Raw genomic sequence first — 19,635 nt, forward strand, 5'->3', positions numbered from 1 at the left:
CGGGGATAATGGCCTCGGGCTTCTGGAAGTCCCTGGAAATACGTGCAGAATTCTGCATTTGTGAATAATTTTCTTTGGAAGGGATCCATATTCAGCGTGACCCCGCCGCTTCCCACACCCCCAAAAGGTTAAGAACTCCTAGGGTAGTGGTGGACCGTTCAATTAAGGGAATGCACTAAAGGGCTTTGAAGTGGGCGGTTCCGGCACCAGCGATGGAGATGATCCTTTAAAGGTATTTCACTGTTAGCGGAAAACCCTTATTTTTAATATTTTGATTTCACAATTTTGGTGAACTTTTGGCGAGCATTCTCTTCTGATGCATCCTTACATTTTAAGAAACCAGGGTGAACACTTGAACTCGAAATTGTGATGGGGAGGCAGGATAATAGTAACCTTGTAGGAGAAAAGATTGCAACGTTTCTCCAGGAGGGCATTTCTTTTCCTAGTCCTTTCTAAAGATGATTCAAATATACTATTGTGACTTGAGCTGCGGTGGAAAAAAATTAGTTAATAAAACAATCAAAACCCAGACATCCTGTATCTCAGTTGTTTTGTAATATGGCAAGTGTTTGATTTTTCCGTTTGTCTATATTTTGCTGCAAACCAGAGATCTCCTCTATCACTGGAATTGTAGATTTGCTGCATTTTGCAGCAGGCCTATATTAAATTTGTGAGGCATTTATACCAAACTATGGGGTGTGTATGCTGCTGCTTTTTTTCCTGCTATGATTTCAGCTCAAGTCACCATTGCCACATGTCATTATGTAGCAGTGTAGTTTGAAATTTATTTGTAAGTGATCGTTAGTTGGTAGGATATGGTGCATATTTCCTAACAAATTACTGAATTTTTCCTCAGAAATCCATTTTGTATTTGTAAAAATGTTGCTGTATAATCAGAATATGTATTGTTAACTACAGATGGAATGCCATGTAATTTTTAAGTTTTAACTTTTTATTTGGAAATAATCTCAGGCTTGTGGGAAACTAGCAAGAATAAGAATAATACAAAGAATATTCATATAACCTTTACTCAGACTCACCTGTTACCATTTTATTTACTTATCACTAGATCTGGATCTGTCATATGTACATAATATTTTTTCCCTAATCATTGAGGGTAAGTTACACTGTGAATCTTTATTCTTCATCAGCATGGAAAACCATATACATTTTATATTTTAGCTTCCTTGGCTTGCCTGGATGAAGTTCTAGGAAAGAGTGGCTTGGTTTGGTTTTTAACCAAGAATATCGGAAATATCTAAGATGATCAGACTTTTCAGTGTGTAAACAGTACAGAAAGTGAGGCTGAGTGGTTTTCCTGTTTTAGGATCAGATTCTGGAAGATATAATTGGCCAATACGTTGGGATTTTTTCTTTGTAGATAACCTCTTTACTGTTACTCCCTCCTTTTGTTCACTTTGAGTTCTGGGTATCTGATAATTTATGTGTACAGATCATAATAAAGAGAAAAGCCTAGATACTGTAAAATTGAATTGTGTTACTGTGAGACTGAGTAGTTGGAGACATGCACAGTATGATCAAATTATGTGTAGATATATTAGTGCCTCTTATAGGCACTCAAGAAAATATTAGATGAGTGTCTAGAATCCATAATAATTATAATTTATATGTATCTAATTATTTGATTTTAAATAAATCACCAAAGTTCTAAAGGAACCTTGCCATTATGTTGTCTGAGAGATCAAGACCTTTGTGACAGGAAAAATTTTAAGAGGTGAAGTCTTTACGTATTTGTTATTTATGTATTTATTAATGTGTAATAAAGAGATGAGGACTTCACACCAGACCATAGTAGGTTTTAATCCTAGCGGTGGACTATGGGGATGTAACAACTTCTAGAAAAGCAGAGATAACCCCTACATCCCAAGATGATGAGGATTACATGAGTTAATATAAAAATGGCAAAATAGAGCATGTGGTATATAACATTAGTGTTTGTTAAATGTTAGTTTTTTTCTTGGTTGGTGGTGAGTTTTCTATATACTTAGAATCTTTCACAGGCTCTTAAGAGAGTTTAAAATTTATATTAAATTATTTTGCTTTTCTTTTTTTAAATGCTTTATTTATTTCTAGGAGAGAGAGAGAGACAGCGTGAGCAGGGGAGGGTCAGAGAGCGAGGGAGTCACAGACTCTGAAACAGGCTCCAGGCTCTGAGCTGGCAGTCAGCACAGAGCCCGACGCGGGGCTCAAACCCACGAACCGCGAGATCATGACCTAAGTGAAAGTCGGACGCTTAACCGACTAAGCCACCCAGGCGCCCCTAATTTGCTTTTCTTACATAAAAGTTTTTTTGGGCGCCTACTTCTAAAAAGAAATGAAATTTAAAAAAATATTTTCTAATGCTTTTTAAGGACCCCATGAAGCTTTGAGCTGATACTTAGTTTTATGGTACATTGGAGCCTATGAATGGTATAGTAATTGTTTTGCTTTTCATATTGTCCAGCAAAGCATTTAAGAGAAGATTGCCTGTCAGTTGTGGGATGGTGCTAATATAACAATATGTAGAGAAATTAATTTAATAATGCTGTTTTATGAAGCAATAATCAAATGTTGAAGTTTTGTACAGCTTTCAATTTATCACATGGGTAAAATCTGATAATAAAAGCAGCAAGTTATATCAGCAATACATTTCACATACTTGTTGGACTTCAGTTCTTCATGAGCAGCAAATCTTCTACAGTTGGTAGTGCCCTCTCTCCGTAAATTACTCTGCCTGTTTTCATGTAGTAGCTTGGAATCTGGAACTGCGTGTCCTAATGTGCCTGACGGGATAACACTGTAGGGCATTTTTGGGACATGTGAATAGGTTTCTCTAAAAGTACTTTGCTGTAATTGGAATGAACTGCAGCTGGAAACTTTTTTGATAGTGGATGGAGAAGTGGATTTTATGAAATCATAGGGAGTATAAAGCTGCTCTGCATTTTATTGATGTTTTATTAAGTTGTTTTAAATGTAGGACAGTGGAGCAGGCATGTCTGTAAAGAAGGAGTGAAGTGTTAAAGATGTGTCCCTGTGGGCATTCTGAATTGTCCATACTGTGGTTCTGAATTATAATTTATGTATATATTTTTATATTTTATAGTATTTTTATAGTATATTATATAATTTTCATAACTTGGTAAAAAGAGAATAAGTTCAGAATATTATTCAGCTACCTCATGGAGTGCTGTTATAGACATATTAGTTTCATGTTTTAATTTATATAGATCTTTATAATTGTGAAGGAGAGGCTTACAGAATACTTAAAATTTTATGGTCAATTTTAAGCAGTTTTGTCTTTACTTACAACTACCTTTTGTATCGGAAGATTAGAACTTCAAAAAATGTAACCTTCTGTCTTATTGTGCTCACTTCTTGCAATCAGCCCACTAGTGTTACAGACTGTAATATCAAAGAGCACCCCTGTATTTACTGCAGCGTTATTTACAATAGCCAAATTATGGCAGCAATCTAAGTGTCTATCGATATATGAATGGATAAAGGAGATGGGGTATATATACACAATGGAGTATTATTCATCCATAAAGAAGAATGCAGTCATGCCATTTGCAACAACATGGATGGATCTAGAAAATATAACGCTAAGTGAAATAAGCCAGTCAGAGAAAGACAAATAGCATATGATTTCAATTGGACGTGGAATTTAAGAAACAAGGCAAATGAACAAGGCAAAGAGACAAACCAAAAAATAGACTGTTAACTATAGAGAACAAACTGATGTTTACCAGAGGGGAGGTGGGTGGGGGGATGGGTGAAATAGTTAAAGGAGGTTAAGAGTACACTTATCTTGATAAGTACTGAGTACTGTATAGAATTGTTGAATTATTATATTGTATATCCAAAACTAATATAACACTGTATGTTAACTATGCTGGAATTAAAATAAAACAAACAAACAAACTCTAATATTGAAGAAACATGTAAAGGTCTATAGATAAGCATTTATAACTTTTAGAGGCTTATATTAGATAAAAACAAAATAGGACTTCTCAAATTTGGTGAGTGGAGAATTCTAAAAAGTAAGGGACACTAAATCACTGAGATGCTTTTAGTGACTTAATCATGATTTAACTTCCAAGTGAATTATTTTCAGTGAAAAAAATGAAAATTGGGTCTATATTTTTAGTTATACCTAGTATATTTTACTACCATGACTACTGTGGCATTTTTAAGTGATTTCTTTTTTTGAATAAATTGTATATGTTCAAGTTTCATAATTTATCATTTTCAAGTTCTAATGTAACTCATTTACTCATGTTAAACAGGGAATTAATTTCTTTGGTTTACCTGGGTGTGTTCATTAATACCTAAAGGACCATAGGAGTATAGAATTTTAGAGTTGAATGGATTGTCTTATTTATTGCATAACAAATTACCCCGGGAAGTAAGGGCTTAAAACAACGAACATTTATTACTCAGTTTCTGTGGGTTAAAAATCTGGGTGCAGCCTATCTGGTACTTGTTGCTTAAGGCCCCTTAGAGGTTGCAGGTCAGCTCTGGAGCTGTGGTCTCATTTGAGAGTTTGACTGGAGGAAGACCTGCTTCCAAGCTCATTCATGTAGCTCTTGGCAAGATTCAGTTGCTTGGGAGGTATTGGACTGAAGGCTTCTGTTTCTTTTGAGTTGTTGGCCGGAAGCCTCTCTTGGTTCTTTGCTATCTGGGTCTGTCCAAAGGGCAGCACACAGTGTGGCAGCTAGTTTGCTTCAGAGCAGACAGGTGGGAGAACAAGAGCAGGTAACATCCAAGATGGAAGTTGGGATCTTTCTGTAACCCAGTCTTGTGAGCTGGATCTCATTTGTTGTTGTATCCTCTTTGTTAGAGGCTGCCTACCACAGTGACTTCAGTTTACTTTTTACAGATTTAAAAAAGAAAGAAAGAAAGAAACAGAACTCAAAAGACACACAAAGTAGTTTGCCAAGGCTCAACGGGTAATCTCCTGAAGAGCTTGGAATAATATTCAAATTCACTGATCCTCAGCCATTGTGCTGTTTCTACAATATATGATTTTTTTGGAAAATATAAAAATCGTTACAGGTGCTGACATCGCTAAGATATGTATATTGAAAACTTTCAAATTCATTTGAATTGACCTCAGTCAGTGTCATCTTGGGAAAATGGTAATCCTATGTATACACATACATACACACACGGTATACATGAGTGTGTATATATAAGAATCTATGTGTATGTATATGTATAAAATGTATTGTGTGTGTGTGTGTTGTGTGTATATATTAAGAACCTTTGCTTCTGAAGGAAAATTTAATATTAAAGTTTCACAGCATAAAAGATTGTTACCCAAGTGATTTGGATTTAGTTCTTCAAGACTGTGTTGTTGCTTTTTAGATAAATTTTTTTGAAGGTAGTGTCTGAACATAATTCATTTTTCTTATTTTTTTTAGTAGGCTCTATGCCCAATGCAGAGTTTGAACTCACAACCCCTAGATCAGGAATCTCATGTTCTATTGACTGAGCCAACCAGGAGCCCCCATAATTTATTTTTTATGTAAACTTTTTACATTGTAAGATCCCATGATTTATTTGTTTGTTTATAGATTTGGGTTTTCTGTTCTTCTTTGGTATCTATTTAAATTAAGTGTAGAAGAGGTTTGCCACATGCAAAGAAATATAATTATGGTGGGGAGGTCAGACCCAGAAGGAAACAAATCTAAATGTAACAGTTGGATATGTCAGGACAGTGAGTTTTTTTTTCCTGAAAATTGTAATGTGAAATTTTATTGTGCATGCTGCTTTTATAATGATGATAAACAAAACCACAAACAGAAAAAAAAAAACCCAGCTGGATTATCTTACTGCGTACTCTTCCATACCACCTAGAGAGTAAGTGTTATGTCTTCTTTAGGCTTAATTTATTTTATAGAGCTTGGAAACAAAGCTGTTTAAAACTTTGTTTGAGTATATTAAATTTTAATCTGAAATTTTCAGATTGTTTTTAATAGCTTCACTTTTGCTGGAATTATCTCTGAACCAGAAGGGTCATCTTTCAGCCTACATCTGCACTGTCCCCCCAGTCACATATGGTTATTTAAATTTAAATTAATGTTAAAGAAAATTTTTAAAAAATTAAAAATTTACTTTCTTGTTGCATTAGCCACATGTCAAGCGCTCGGTAGCCATGTGTGACTAGTGGCTACTGGATTAGACACTGCAGATAAGTAACACGTGTTTATCATCATAGAAAGTTCTATGTTGATCTTGTTCTACTCCATTTTTTATTTGATTTTGATCAAGGACATGTGTTTAAATTGCTAATCATTGAGATTACCAACTAAGTTGAACTTTATTTCTTCATTTTCATTTTCCAGTTTTTGGAGCCGTGAGGGATACAGCAGTTTGGTCAATATTGTTTTAACATGCTTCAAATAAATCAGGTGAGTTTGTGTTAAGGCATGTCCTACTTACATGGTGCTTGGGCCATAAATTGTGGAACATTTTAACCCAGCTTTTCTGTAACCATGACCTGACCACCGCTTTATAGAGCAATTACGTACTATATATTCATCATAGGAGACTGTGTAGGGCAGGTTGTTTAAGGATTATAGTGATAGTTCTCAAAGTTGTTAACTTTTCAGTGTGCAGAGCAGGTGTGTCTGTTCCTTTTGATGTTCCATCCTTCCAAGACTTAGTGAGTTCAGACTGCTTATAATTGTGATTTAGCTTCAGTAGGTGGCAGTTCTGTAGACTGAAAGCATTTCTAGTGACAGATCTTGTGAAGTAGTTATATCAATATGTTAAAAAAAAAAAAAGTTCCTTTCTGGGGCACTGGAAAAGGCTAGAAGGAAGTATTTTGTTAAATAAATTTTAGCCTATAATGTCTTAGACTCCTGAAAGGAATATTTTTGTTAGGGCTTGGCATTTCTCCAAGGACTTTATACATTTCACCTTATTCATTCTGAACAAATAGGGCATTATATTGTAAGTATACTATTAGGAAATACTTTTTTTAATTTCAGATTTGTAAGTCAAGAGAAAAATAATTAATTTGATCACAAGAAGTAACGAATTTTGTGTGTAAGTGATTTAACGAAGTAATACACTCCCACCCCTGCCCTGTCCAGCTCAGCTTCAGTAATAGCCTCCAGTTGTGCATCACACACCATCTCTCAGCCAGTGACTTCTAAGTTTATATATACTTAGCCTAGCTCTCTCTTCTGAGGTCCACATTCATGTAGCCATTGCCAACCTGATCTCTTGACTTGGGTATCTTTATGCATCTCAGAATTAATATGGGCCCAAGAAACAGTCCCAATGCTTTGATACACCAGGCTGAGTTTCTGGGTTGGTTGAGGTCATTGTTCCAGCTGCAGGGGCTTTGTATAGATTGCCTCTGCCTGGGCCTCTGTGTCCGCTGTGGTTGGCTCACTTGACTCTGAAGCCTAGTGTTTGCTCTCATAGCACCCTGCCCTTTTATTAATGATGTTCTAACATTTGCAGTTCTAGTCAAATATCTAATTGTTTGCTTAACATCTTTGTTCCTTGTTATAGACTGTATGCTACATGAAGGTAGTGACTCTCCTGGTTTATTCTTGTATCCCCAGGTCCTAGAATTAGTTCTGGTTGGATATGGTTTTTCTTGTATTTGCTGAATGAGTGCATAGATGGTGCTGGGGTTGTCACTAAAGCAAGGAAATCTCCATTCTTTTCAACAATAACTGCATAACTGTATTGTCGCTTTAGGTATTCTGTGCTTGCTTTAGAAAAATGCCATTAACATACAATTTCTTTCTTATGCAGAGTTGTTCTGTGACTTTCTCCTTGTACTAGGAAATTTTCTCTTGCAACAAATACTGCTTTCATCCAAGGTGATACTAGTGTAAGTTTAAAGGAATCTTAGGGGCGCCCGGGTGGCTTAGTCGGTTAAGCGTCCGACTTTCGCTTAGGTCATGATCTCGCGGTTCGTGGGTTCGAGCCCCGCGTCGGGCTCTGTGCTCACTGCCAGCTCAGAGCCTGGAGCCTGTTTCAGTCTGTGACTCCCTCTCTCTCTGACCCTCCCCTGCTCACGCTGTCTCTCTCTCTCTCCTAGAAATAAATAAGAACATTAAAAAAGAAAAAATAAAGGAATCTTAAAGCTGTACCATGCTTGGTGCTTTCTGTGCCTTCATAGTTGGTGTCTCATGCTGTGGGATGGAGGTTTAGGTGACATGTCTTGCAAACTATGTTGTAGGTTTGGGTTGATGCTAAGTGTATGGATACCTGCTATTATATGGGTACAATCAGAAGAATAATTTGTTTCATATTCTACCGCAGACAGGTGGAAATAAACATTCTTTTTATGCCAGTCAGCATCTATAAAATCTATATAGATTAGTCCTACTGAAGATTTCCTGTTGGTGCGACTGGCCGTGTTGAATCAGGCATTACAGACAATTCCAGGCAACGCTCTGCAAGGCCACAAGCAGGTCTGTGTGCTTTGGCTGGAATTGTACACAGTGCTTGGAGATATATGTGCTGTCCTGGTAACAGACATGTGTTTTTAGACTCACCTCAGGACTCTCTTGTTATCGACTAAGTTTCATCCCCCCCAAATGTTCAAGTATGAGGGGAAGAATTAATCCGATTTGGAATAGAAGTTATAGAGAAAATTTTTTCTTCAGCCAAACTTAAATTTATGTTTTATCTTTTTCATGGTGACTGCTTTCCCATTAGAATGGGACGTCTTAAGATAACTGTGAAAAAGTATGAAAATGCGGTTGAAGCTGACACTTATCTTGAAGCAGTTGAGGCTTTTACTGAGTTATTTTCAATACTGTGTTTCAGATTCATACCAAATTTTTATTTGAGAGGTCATTTTGTTTGTTTTAACTTAAGACACCTGAGTAGTACTAACACATTCTTCCATGTGTGTTCCTAGAACTAATTAAGAACAAGGCTGTTGAGTTCAGATATTTGATATTTTATTTGATATTAATTCTTCCTGACATTTTTAGGGATCACGGGAATGTCCTGTGTTCCGTTACAGTAATGGCACTCCTGACTTTAAATTGTGCCCTTCAGTTTTATTTTTGCCTTTTAAGAATGTGTGTTATCCGTGTACAACCCATGTAGAAAAATTAGGTAGTAGAGATAAACAAAAAGAAAAAAATCACAAATAATTACACTATTCTTTTACAGAGATAATCACAGCTAAACATTTTGGGGTGTATACTTCTAGATTATTTTTTTCTATGCAGGTATGTTTTTAAGTGAATATATGTTATTTTAAAAACTGGGATAATATAATAGTCTGAAGTGACTTAATAATTCACAGTTTGGAAGTACTAAATTTGTTTAATCAAACCCTTATTTTTGGACAGATTTTGTATTATAGTTAGTGCCACAGTGATTTTTTTCTTCTTTTTTTACATATAACTATGTTCCTTTGTCCATTATTTTCCGTAATTAATTATTAGAAACGGAAATACTGGTCAAACAAGTATACAAATTTTAAAGATATTTGACACATAAATGCCCAAAATACAAAATTATATCTTTTAGAATGCCTTTTTTCTTACTTTCTTGACAAATTTTCAATGTTTGCCAATCTGACAAAAAGTGATATTTTAATTTGCATTTCTATGATTTGCTTCTATTTGTCGTTCTTTTGTGTTCTGTCTTTTGTGAATTGTTTATATGTGTCCACCAGTAACTTTTCCTTTTTATTTGTAAATAAAATGATTTGGGTTATAATCCCTTGAACATTTTCTGAACTAGTATTTATAATCATTACTTTATATTTTTCATTCATTATTCAGTAAATAACAAGTGGGAACCTAGGTTTCCAGGTACTGTACTAACTAGGAGTTTGGTATATTTTGGACCTTTCTCTCTGATTATTAATTTGGGAACCCCTGGGGAAGCTGTAGCAAATATAAATTAAGAAGGCATGTGTGCTATGAAATAACATTTTTAAGTGAGTGCCTGAAATAAGGCAAAGTTTTTGGGGTTCATTGGTGAGGCAGACTTGACAGGGCACGTATTCTCCTGGGTTTAAGGGGAAGTCTATATTAGGCAGCTGTAGCACTGGGAGAGTCAGCAGCAGGGTATTAACAGCAGTCTCACTAGTCTGGTGGTTTCTTCGAAAGAGTGTTGCTGTTAGATCTTGGGAACATAGGAGCTGGAGGAATCTCTAAGGCTTGCCTCAAGTAGAATGAGAGGTCAGGCAGGACAACACAGTATTTCAGAGTCAGAAGAGTGGGAGGGGGAGCCAGGTGTTATGTAGGAAGAAAAAAGTTGTACCAAGATACACTGCAAACTATAAAGCCACAGTAGGATTATCAAGAAACCAAGACTTAGAGTTTAAGGGATAATGATAACCTATCTCACAGGCTTGTTGTGAGGAGTAATTAAACTGATGAAGGCAAAATGCTTAGCATTGGCCCTGGTACCATAGCTACTGCTACTTATATTGCTGCTGCTGTTGCTCTCTAGCTCTGGAGATTGATGAGAAAGGAGGCAGACATTTAGATTGGTCATTAGAGTAGAGTAGTTGTTTGGGAGAATGAAAAGCACTTGGACGTTTCTCATGCCTAGGTCTGCTATAAGTGCTCTCTTCGTTTGCAATTGGCATCAAGAACTCTATTCTTTTCTCTTAAAAGCTGCTTCTACTTACTCTTATTTTTTCCTCAAGTCTGGCTATGGAGTAGGATCTACAATCTACCCATCTCTCTTGAAACCATAGGATGCAGTCTATAGTTAGAGGATGAAAAAAATAATGTAAGGAGGTTAAAATGTGTAAGAAGGACTTTGGCTTTCTGCCATGTTGACATAACAAGATTTTTCCTCTGTGTGGCCAGCTTCCAAGGTGGGCCCAGTGATCCTTGCCTCTTAGTGTTTATACCATTGTATAATCCTCTCACACATTGTGTGGCCAGTAGAATATGGTGGAAGTAATAGATCATTTCCAAGGGTAGGTTATAAAAGACATTGCAGCTTTTGCCTCTTTTCTCTCCCTCTGTGCTGCCCTCCGCCTACTTTCCTTCCTTCCCTTGCTCATTCAGAGTAGTTAGGTGCCATGTTGTGAATAGCTCTATGGAGAGGCCCATGTGGTGAGAAATTGAAGCCTCCTGTCAACAGCTAACAAGGAACCGAGGCCTCTAGCCAACAGTGTTTGACTGAGTCTTCTTGGAAGCAGATCTTCCAGCCCTTGTCAAATTTCCAGCTGTAAACTACTGGCCCGCTGGCATCTTGACTGCCACCTCATGAGATATCCTGAGCTAGAACCACCCAGCTAAGCTGGTTCTTGATTGCCGAACCTGTGTGAAAAAAAATAAATGCTTGTTTTTTAAGATGCTAAGTTGGGGGTAATTTGTTATGCAGCAGTAATATACTCTCCCTCCTCAAACAACCTGAGAACATGTAGATATGTAAACAATGATTTTTAGATAGTGGATGATAGGTGGCATCATACTGTGATCCCTGAGATAATGGAAACAAATGAGGTAAGCCCTTCTTTACACTAGTTTACGGTAGAGCCTACACTAGTTTACTAGTTTCCCTGAGATAATGGAAACAAATGAGGTAAACCTTCTTTACACTTGTTTATATAGGCTACAGTGCAAGGCGGAGGAACCAAAACGGATTTCACTTTCATTGGGATTAGGAAACAAAGATAAGAGTTTGGGAAGGCCAAGATGGTTAGAATTGCAGGGCAGAGTGCCAGAGAGAAGAGACTTAGGGGGAGAGGGGTAAGTATATAGGTAGGTAAAAAAGTGCACTCAAGCATGAATACATTCTGGCGATCTGAAGCACTTGGAGTGTTCTTCTCGAGTTTTTGGCTGAGTTCCGATCTGTAGATGCATGGCAAGACTTACTCAAAGTCAGGGAAAGAATGACTGGAAAGCAGTAAGAAAACAATTTCCAGAACTGTTACAGGGCTGATAATAGTTTGTATCTAGATTATCTAGAGTCTAAAGACCTTCTAATACATGAGGCATTGGGAAGAGTCCTGAGAAGGCTTCAAGTGACCCCAAGTTACTTACCTGTGCATCCAAACGAAGTCCACTAAAGGAATACAACACAATTCAGAATCCAACAATGTAAAATTTATAGTTTTCATCATTCGGTCAAAAATTCCAATGTTTACCTCACTTTGAATAAGGAATAGAGCGTCTAGACAGATCAGTAAGGAAATAGAGGACTTGAACAACACTGTAAGCCAGTTAGACCTAAATGACATACACAAAACACTCAGTAAGAGCAGAATATACATTACATTATTTCAAGTGCACATGAGACATTCTTCAGGGATGGTCCATATATTGGGCCACAAAAAAGTCTGCATACATTTTAAACAGTTGAAACCATAAAAGTATCTTCTTCAGTCACAGTGGAATGAAGCTCCAAATCAATAACAAAGAATACTGGAAAACTCAAAAATATGTAGAAATTAAATAGCACACTTGTAAATAACCAGTAGGTCAAAGAAGAACTCACGGGAAATTAGAAAATTATTAGCAACAAATGAAAATGGAAACACAGCATACCATAACTTATGAGATGCAGCAAAAGTAGTACTCATAGGGAAATTTATAGCAGTAAAGACCTATATTTAAAAAGAAGAACTGAAACAAATCTAATTTTTTACTTTAAGGAAACTAGAAACAGAGGAGCAAATTAAATCCAAAGTGAGCTAAAGAAAGGAAATAATAAAGTGGAGATAAGTGAACTAGGGAATAGGAAACAATATAGAGAATCTGCAAAACCAGAATCTTTTCTTTGAAAAGATCAACAAAATTGACAAATCTTTACCTAAACTAACTTAGACTGACAAAGGGGAGGGGCGGGGGAAGCAAAGACACACATAACTAAAATCAGCAGTGAAGGTGGGGATATTGCTGCTGACCTTAAAGAAATAAAAAAGGTTATAAGAGAGTACTATGAACAATTGTATGTCAACAGATTGGATATTATACATGAAATGGACAAATTCCTAGAAACACAGATTACCAGAACGACTTAAGCAATAGAAAATAATAACTTACAACAAGTAAATAGATTGAATTAGTAATAGTAATAATAACAGATCTCTCCCAAACAAAGAAAAGTCCAGGACCAGATGGCATTACTGGTGAATTCTACCAAACATTTAAAGAAGAATGAACACTTATCCTCTCAAACTCTTCCAAAAATTAAGAGGACAGAGAATACTTGCTAATCCTATGAGACCAGCATTACTCTGATACCAAAGCCAAACAGATACCATGAGAAACAAAACAAAAAACTGAAGATTAATATTCTTTATGAGTTTAGATGTAAAAATCCTCAACAAATCACTAAGAAACTAAATCCAGCAGTATATTTTAATGATTATACACCAGGACCAAGTGGGATTTATCCAAGTGGGAATGCAAGGGCAGTTCAACATAGAAAAACCTTAATCCATGTAGTACCTTGCATTAGTAGGATGAAGGGAAGAAATAAACATCACCAGTTGATATGGAAGGCTTTTGACAAAATATAACACCTGTTTATAATAGAAATACTTCAAAACTAGAAAGAGAAGGGAAATTCTTCAATATGATAAAGGGATTCATGAAAAACCCATATTAGCATACAACTCAATTGTGAAGGACAAAACTTTTCCCTGTGGTCAGAAACAAGACAGGTGCCCATTTTCACACTGCTGTTCAGCATTGTGGTAGGAGTTATATAGCCAGAGCAGCTAGGCAAGAAAAAAGACATTTAAATTGGGAAGGAAGAAGTAGAACTGTTTCTATTTTAGATAACATATATAGAAAACCCCAAAGAATCTACAAAAACCCACTAGAGCTAGTAAACAGATTCAGAAAAATAGTAGGTACAGGATCAAACACAAAGTAAAATTGTGTTTCTGTATACCACAATCCAAAAAGGAAAAGAAGGAAACTGTTCCATTTAATAATGTCCAAAAATTTAAAGAATTGAAAGATCCATATATTGAAAACCATAAAACGTTGTTGAAAGAAATTAAAGAAGATCTAAATAAATGGAAAGACATTCTGTGTTTATAGATTGGAAGATTTAATATTGTTGAAGTGGCAATACTATGCAAAACAATGTACAGATTCAATGAGATCTCTATCAGAATTCTAGTGACCTTTTTGCAGAACTGGAAAAACAGGTTTCTAAATTCGTATGAAATTGCGATGGGTTCAAATAGCCAAATCTCTATTCTTAAAAAAGAACAGAGTTGGAGGACTCATACTTCCCCATTTCATTTTTTAAAATTAATTAATTAATTAAAAATTTTTTAATAGTTTATTTTTGAGACAGAACATGAATGGGGGAGGGGCAGAGAGAGAGAGAGAGGGGGGGACACAGAATCTGAAACAGGCTCCAGGCTCTGAGCTGCCAGCACAAGCCGATGCGGGGCTCAAACCCATGAACTGCGAGATTATGACCTGAGCCGAAGTTGGATGCTTAACCGACTGAGCCACCGAGGTGCCCCACATACTTCCCCATTTCAAAACATGTTATAAAGCTACAGTAGTCAAAACAGTGTGGTACAGACATAAGGATAGACATACAAACCAATGGAATAGAATTGAGAGGAGAAAAACTAATCCTATCTATCTATCTATTATCTATCTATCTATCTATCTATCTATCTATCTATCTATCTATCTATGTATCTATCTATCAGTCTGTCTTTATCTACAGATGATTTTTGATGGAGTGCCATGACCACTCAGTGCAAGAAAGAAAAATTTCTTTAACAAATAGTTTTGGGACAACTAGATACCCACATGGAAAAGAATACATTTAGACCCCTACCTCACACCACATTAAAATATTAGCTCCAACTTTTTTTGGGGGGGGAGGTGGTGGTGCCTGGATGACTCACTTGGTTAAGCATCCTATTCTTGGTTTCGATCATGGTCATGATCTCATGGTTTGTGACTTTGAGCCCTGCATTAGGTTCATTGCTCCTGGTGTGGAGCCTGCCTGGGATTCTCAATTCTGTCTCTCCTTTTCTCAAAATAAAACTTAAAATATTTTAAGTCTAAGTGAATCAATGACTTAAATTTAAGAACTAAAACCCTGATAACTCAATAACAAAACTACAAACAACCCAACTAAGAAATGGGAAAAGGACTTTTTTTTTTTTTTAAATATTTATTTATTTCTAAGAGAGAGAGAGACAGCGTGAGCAGGGGAGGGTCAGAGAGAGAGGGAGTCACAGACTCTGAAATAGGCTCCAGGCTCTGAGCTGGCAGTCAGCACAGAGCCCGACGCGGGGCTCGAACCCACAAACTGTGAGATCATGACCTAAGCGAAAGTCGGATGCTTAACCGACTAAGCCACCCAGGCGCCCCGGAAAAGGACTTAAATTGACAATTTTCCAAAGAAGATACACCAATGACCAATATGGATATGAAGAAGTATTCAACCTTGTTAGTGACTGGGGAAATGCAGATGAAAAACTGCAGTGACTTCCCAGTTCATGCCCACAGGACGGCTAGAATAAAAACCAAAAACAGTAACGTGTTGGTACAAGGGTGCGAAGTGTTGGTATAACAGTGTACAAGGGCTCATTGCTGGAGGGAGTATAAAATGATTAACCTGTGGAAAACAATTTGGCAGTTCTTTAAAATGTTAAGCATTGGGGCACCTGGGTGGCTCAGTCAGTAGGGCATCCGACTTCAGCTCATGATCTCATGGTCAGTGAGTTCGAGCCCCCCGTCGGGCTCTGGCTGACAGCTCAGAGCCTGGAGCCTGCTTTGGATTCTGTGTCTCCCTCTCTCTCTGACCCTCCCCCACTCATGCTTTGTCTCTTGCTGTCTCTCAAAAATGAATAAATGTTAAAAAAAATTTTTTTTAAATATTAAACATAGAATTAGCATGTGATCCAGCCATTCTGTTCTAGGTATATACCCAAAAGGAGTGAAAACTGGTACTCCTATATATGTACACACATGTTCATAATAATACTATTTATAATACCCAAATTATGGAAGCAGCCTAAATGCTTATAGATGGAAGTATGATTAAGTATATACATACCATTGACTTCTTCAGCTATAAAACGAAAAACAAAAAACAAACCAAAAACCTCGAAGTACTGATATATGCTACAGTCTGGAGAACCTTGGAAACATTTTGCTGAGTGAATTAAGTCAGACACAAGGTCACATATTCTATGATTCCATTTATATGAAATAAATATAAGTAAACCTACATAAACAGTTCACATTTGTGTTTGCCAAGGCCTGAAGGTAGGGGAAATAGGGAGCAGCTGCCTAATGGATATAGAGTTTCTTCTTGGGGTGACAAAAATGTTTTGGAACAAGATAGAGGTGGTAGTTGCACAAAATTGTGACTGTACTGAATGCCACGGATTTGGTTTTTAAAAATATTTAATTTGATGTTATGTCAGTTTTGCTTAAAATTAAGGAGTTGGGTTAAAGATGGTTCTGTAGGAAGATCCTGAACTTGCTCCTCCTACAACAAATAAACAACTACGTGTGGAATAATTTCCTTTGAAAAAGACCAGAAGACTGAATGAACAGTTTCCACAACAAAGGACAAAAAAGACAGCATTGAGATGGGGAGAAGAGGCAGAGATATCATCTTGCCAAAAAACAAAACAAAACAAAAAAAATCCCCCATCCCAGGTGTGATATATAATCAGGAGGGAACTAAAAAAATATGAAACTTTTCCCTGAACCAGAGGTTAGTGCTTCATAACAGGCACCCCAATCCTTGGGTCCTGCGTAACAGACAAACCACATAAATACTGGGATTTGAGAACCAACTGGGATTATATCCAGAAAAACCATAGAACTATAGATGTGGAGAACCCACTCTTAAAGGATTAGCACATGTACTCATCCTAGGACCAGCACAAAAATATGCATTTGAGAAGTGCCTCTCTGAAGAAGACCTACTTAGTAATTTTAATGCGTCTGTCAGGCAGAAAAATGTTGGGACTTTTGTGGGAACAGAGACATTGGTAGGCGCCATATTTGTGACCTCCTCCTGCCTTGCTAATGTTGGTGCTGGTGGGAACCATTTTGCATCTATCTCTCAAATTTCTGGAGCCAGTGGGCATACCTAGCTGAGAACCCTGCCCAATCCCACAGCGCAATCATGTGTTGCAGCTAGGTGAAAGCTCCACATAGCCGCACGCAGCTGAGCCATGTACCAGCCTCATTCACCCTGTGCTGGAGACAGGGTGCTACCACAGACAGTGAATACAGCCCACACAGGGAATCTAGCTCTGGTAGTAAGAGGGGATTGTGCTTTTGAGGTACATGTGACATCTTCTACACAAGGCCACTCCTTGAAGACTAGGAGAGGTGGTTGATTTAACTGATACATAGAAACAAACAAGAGTCAGGCAAAATGAGTAGACAGAGACTATGTTCCAGATGAAAGAAGATAAAACATCAGAAAATGACATTAATGAAATGGAGATAATCAGCCTGATAAAGAATTCAAAGTAATGGTCGTAAAGATGCTCACTGAACTTAGGAGAAGAATAGATAGAACACAGTGAGATCGACTGTAAAGAGACAATGTAAGAAAGGTCCAAATAAAAAGTTACAGTGCTGAAGAGTAAAATAACTGAACTGAAAAATACACAGACTGGATGAGCTGAATATTGGATCATTGAGCTGGATGCAAAGCAATAGAACTCATATAGACACAGTAGCAAAAAGAAACAAAAATTAGAAAATGAAGATAACTTAAGGGATCTTTCGGACAGTATCAAGTGGAATAACATTCACTTTATATATAGGTCCTAGAAAGAAAAGAGAGAAAGAGGCAGAAAACTTGTTTGAAGAAATCATGGTGGAAAACTTCTAATCTGGGGAATGAAACATACATACAAGTTCATCAGAGAATTCTAAATAAGATGAACCCTAAGAGATCTACATCAAGATACATTATAATTTAAATGGTTAAAATTAGAGAATCTTAAAAGCTGGAGAAAAACAACTTATTACATAAAGGCTATCAGCAGAGTTTTCAGCAGAACTTCGCAAGCTGGAAGAGTGGCATGACACGTTCAAAGTGCTAAATGGGAAAAGCTTCCAACCAACAATTCTCTACTTGACAAGGTTATCATTCAGAATTGAAAGAGAGATTAAGAATTGTTCAGATAATCGAAAACTAGAGGTGTTCATCACTATTAAACTAGCCTTACAAGAAATGTTAAAGGGACTTCTCTAAGCTCAAAAGCAATGGCATTAATAACAAGCAAATGTATGAAAGCAAAAACCTCACTGGAAAAAGGTAAATTTATAGTAAAGGTAGTAGATCAATCACAAACCAAGTATGAAGCTTAAAAAAAGGCAAAAATAGAAAAATTAACTAAAACTATGATAATTAGTTAAAGAATGAAATTATGTAAAACCTGACATCAAAAAATATAAAACCTGGGCAGGGTGGAGAAAATATGTTTTGGATTATGTGCCAATTTAATTGCTATCAACTCAAAGCAGACCATTATATATTTAGGAAGTTATATATGAACCTCATGGTAACCACAAAACAAAAAGGTTACAATAAATATACAAAAGAGAATGAGACGGAATATGAACAGAACACTAAAGAAAACCACCAAACCACAGTGGAAGAGAAAGAAGAAGAAAGGAACAGAGGAATTATGAAAACAACTGTTAAACAGTGAACAAAATTGAAAGAAGTATACACCTACCAATAATTGCTTTAATTGTAAATGGCTTAAACTCTCCAATCAAAAGACAGAGTGGCTAAAAGGATTTAAAAAAATGTAAGACCCTTCTGTATGCAGCCTAGAAGAATCTCACTTCAGAAGCTGGTGGAGGATGAAACTCTTGATCTTAGGGTCATGAGTTCAAACCCCATGGTGGGCGTAGAGCATATGGAACGAAAAGAAAGAAAGAAGGAAGGAAGGAAGGAGTATAGTTACATTGGTGGCAAACAAAATCAACTTTAAAACAAAAAATTGTAATAATAGACAACGAAGGACATCACATAATGATAAAGGGGTCGGTCCAAAAGGAAGACATAATAAATAGATATGGACACAACATAGAAACATCAAGATATTTGAAGCAAATATTAACAGATCTAAAGGGAGAGATTGATAGCAATATCAAAATAGTAGGGGATTTTAACACCCTGCTTATATCAATGAATAGATCATTCAGACAGAAAATTAATAAGGAAACCCCAGCCTTAAATGACACCATATGGATTTAATATATTCAAAACATTCCATCTAAAACCAGCAACAAACATTATTCTCAAGTGCACGTAGACCATTTTAGGTTAGATCACATGTTAGGCCACCAGTTAAGCCTCAATAGATTAAAAAAGATTGAAGTTCTGTTGAGCATCTTTTCTGATTACAATGGTATGAAACTATAAATCGATTATAAGAAGAAAACTTGAAAATGAGGAAGTTAAACAACGTGCTACCCAACAAACAATAGGTCATTGAAGAAATCAAAGAAATAAAAAAATAGAGATAAAGGAAAATAGAACTGTGATATACCAAAATCTTTGGGATACAGCAAAAGCAATTCTAGGAGAGAATATTATAGCAATACAGGACTACCTCAGGAAAGAAAAATCTCAAATCTAACTTTATACCTAAGGGAGCTAGAAAAAAAAGAACAAAATAAACCTCAGTGTTAGTAGAAGAAA

General features: G+C 36.5%; 1 protein-coding gene across 2 annotated transcripts in view; it reads left to right on the forward strand.

Moving 5' to 3' along the window:
* Window positions 1-213: 213 nt before the first annotated feature.
* STAU2 (staufen double-stranded RNA binding protein 2) overlaps window positions 214-19,635 on the forward strand; it is a 291,840-nt gene continuing 272,418 nt past the window's right edge. Inside the window, exons 1-2 of one of the 2 annotated variants that reach the window (XM_077752437.1) lie at window positions 214-232; window positions 6,348-6,413. In XM_077752437.1, the coding sequence (XP_077608563.1) occupies window positions 6,396-6,413 (18 nt within the window). In that variant the 5' untranslated portion in view covers window positions 214-232; window positions 6,348-6,395. The remainder of the gene's footprint in view (window positions 233-6,347; window positions 6,414-19,635) is intronic. The other variant, XM_077752435.1, reaches the window with a different exon arrangement.

Source organism: Crocuta crocuta, unplaced genomic scaffold (genome assembly GCF_008692635.1).
Source record: "Crocuta crocuta isolate KB4526 unplaced genomic scaffold, BGI_CrCroc_1.0 scaffold141, whole genome shotgun sequence".
NCBI classification, from domain to species: Eukaryota; Metazoa; Chordata; class Mammalia; order Carnivora; family Hyaenidae; genus Crocuta; species Crocuta crocuta.